Source organism: Lipotes vexillifer, unplaced genomic scaffold (assembly GCF_000442215.2).
Source record: "Lipotes vexillifer unplaced genomic scaffold, Lipotes_vexillifer_v1.1 scaffold740, whole genome shotgun sequence".
Classification (NCBI taxonomy): Eukaryota; Metazoa; Chordata; class Mammalia; order Artiodactyla; family Lipotidae; genus Lipotes; species Lipotes vexillifer.
In genome coordinates this window covers 2,357,794-2,360,692 of record NW_006778610.1, presented here as the reverse complement: position 1 = coordinate 2,360,692, position 2,899 = coordinate 2,357,794, and the positions used below count along the sequence as shown (strand labels likewise).

At 39.3% G+C, this 2,899-nt stretch overlaps 1 protein-coding gene across 1 annotated transcript in view; it reads left to right on the top strand.

Moving 5' to 3' along the window:
- The window catches only part of RASGRF2 (Ras protein specific guanine nucleotide releasing factor 2), a 230,889-nt gene extending 228,725 nt beyond the window's left edge, over positions 1-2,164 (top strand). The window contains exon 27 of the mRNA XM_007451722.1: positions 2,031-2,164. Coding sequence (XP_007451784.1) covers positions 2,031-2,123 — 93 coding nt within the window. The 3' untranslated portion in view covers positions 2,124-2,164. The remainder of the gene's footprint in view (positions 1-2,030) is intronic.
- The last annotated feature ends 735 nt before the right edge of the window (positions 2,165-2,899 follow it).

The window sequence follows — 2,899 nt, the reverse complement described above, 5'->3', positions numbered from 1 at the left end:
TTCCCCTACCAGATGCAGACACTAAAACTGTAGTGAATAAAACAGGACTATATTGGCACAGGAATACAAACTCAATGGAGCAGGATAAAGTCCAGATGCAGATTTTGTCTATATGAAAATCTAATATGGGATAAAGGAGACATTTAAAGAAAGCGCCAGAAAGAAGCTGACCATTGTGTAAATGGAATAGGAATTTTGGCTCTCTGTCTTATACCATTCACAAAAATAAATTCCAGATGAATTCACTTAAATATTAAAAAAATATTAAATTATTTAAATAAAATATAAGACAAAATTTCATGACCTTTGGGTTTGAAAGACCCTGAACACAGAATGCAAAATCTGTAAAAGACAAGCTTGATAAAGTTGGCTGAATCAAAATCTAAAACTTCTATATGACAAAGGGCAATTGTTTAAAAAGTCAAAATACAAGCAGTAGACTAGGAGACAATATTTGTAACATGTAAAACAAAGAGACAGAATAAAAGTATTCCTATAAATCTATAAGAAAAGCATAAACAACTCAATAGGAAAATTGACAAAGCTATAAGCAGGTAACTCACAGAAGAAGAAACAAATAAATATTTGGAAAATGTTCAACTTCATTAATAAGAAAAAATGCAAATTATGAAGCATCATTATCAGCTATCAGAAAGACAAATTTTTAAAATATTGATAACAGCAAACATTAGTTAGGGTATGGGATAACAGGTGCTCTTATGTACTATAGGTACAACAGTTTTGGAGGTCATTTTATATTATGTTTTAAAATTAAAAATTGATATACCAAGTAACTGGAATTCTTATACACTGCTGGTGAGAGTAACACGGTACAACCTCTTTGGAAAACTGTGTCATTTGGAGGTTTCTTGAAATGTTAAATATGCGTCTACCTTATGACCCAGGTATTTATCCAAGAGGGAAGTGAAAACATGCCCATTAAAAGTCTTGTATAAAATGTTTATAGCATTTCTTAATAATAGCCAAAAATTGGAAACAGCCCAGGTGTCCATAAATAGATGAATGGATAAACAAATTGTGGAACATCTATACATTGGACCCACTACTCAGCAATGGAAGAGGACAAACCACTGAAAAACACCACAATATAGATGAATCTCAAAACATTATGCTGAGTGAAAGAAGCCAGACACAAAAGAGTACGTACTGTGTGATTCCATTTACGTGAAGTTCTAGAGCAGACAGAACATGTGGTGATAGAAATTTGAGCAGCGATTGCTTCTGGCAGCAGGTTAATTGGGAAGCTGCATGAGGGAACTTTCTGGGCTGATGGAGTTATTCTCTAGCATGCTATATATGTAAGTTACATGGGTGTTTACATTTGTCAAAACTAATCAAGCTATTAATTTTACTTATGTCTGTTATATCTCAGTAAAAATAAAGAAATATTTTCATGGAGCTACCCCATGTTCCAACATGTTCATCTCCATATCCTTTCATTTCATTTCCAGTGTCTAGAGGACCATTCACATGTGAGCACTAGGAAACATGCTAACAAGGACTTCACTAACTTTGTGTCATAGTGAAACATTGACAGCCACCAAACACCCATCGATATGAGATCATTAAATAAACTCTGATATGTCACACTGTTAATGGTGCACAGCAGTTAGAGCTCTTTGTACTGACATGGGGAGCTCTCTACGACTTCTAGTTTGACAAAAGCAGAATAAAATGTATCGTTTTGATACACTTAAAAGGGGAAAAAATGATTTCTGTTAAGTGCATGGTAATGTCTAGAAAGACACAGAAAAACGTCTGGGAGAATACAAGCCAACTGATAACAGTGGCAGTTCTTGAGGGCAGTGCCTGGGGGTGGGAGTTGACAGAGGACTAGAGATGTGTGATTTTTTTTTTTTTATAGTAAGAATATATTCATAATTTTTTGAGTTACCTAAAGTATTTCAATGCTTAGGAGAAAACGTTGAATTGTGTCGGGTTCCATCCAGAAAATGTACGCACTGGTGTTGTGAAAAAACTCAAAGTGGGGATTCCCCTTTTTTCTCCAGGTCACTCAGTACTTGCTTGACAAAGCCCTCATCATAGATGAAGATACACTGTATGAGCTGTCTCTAAAAATTGAACCTCGGCTCCCTGCTTGACGATCCAGCCTTGCCCTGAGTCGGTGGAATTTTCGTGGAAAGCAGAAGGGACAGAACTGTGCATGCCACGCCTCCCACAGTGCAGGGAGGACGGGGGTGATGGAGACGAAGCCAGTCTCCTTTGTCCCCCGAAGATGATGGAACCAAACGGGAATTCTGTCTCCAGCCAGGGAAGCCCAGTTGGTTGGAGTGGAAGACAGATGCTTCAGACTTGGGTGGGAATGTGAACAGATTGATATTTGGTAAAGCTGAGGGCACATTTGCATGAGGGAATATAAGATGGGAGGTGCTGGTAGCCATTTTAATGAAGCAGGTAAGAAGGGGAATTTGAAACTCTGCTGCATATTCTATTAGAACTCGGGGACGAGGGTCCATAGAAAAGGCTTGTGATGTTTCGCTGGCACTTTACTGGCCTGGTGCACCTCCCAGTCTTCTCCTAGGGTTTAACTGCTTCTGTTACATTTCCTTTGTTACAGGCTTCCAGAAGAGCCGAGGCTTGCCTCTGTAGGGATGGGCCGACACATAAGCAATTTCAGTCCTCAGCATGTGCATGGTCCTCAGTGCATCATAAATATTTATATTGGAGGAATGGCATGTTCTGAAACTGCTCTTTCAGTCTTTAGGCAACAGGACAGGGAAGACAGGTTGAAAGTCAAGTGGATTTGTACGTAACATTTCCATAATTAAAAACTCAGTAGCCGTGCCCCTGCGGAGCCCAGCCAGTGGCTCTCTCGAGGTGGAGGAGTGGGGGGGGGGGGGGGCCTCGATGGGCCGGG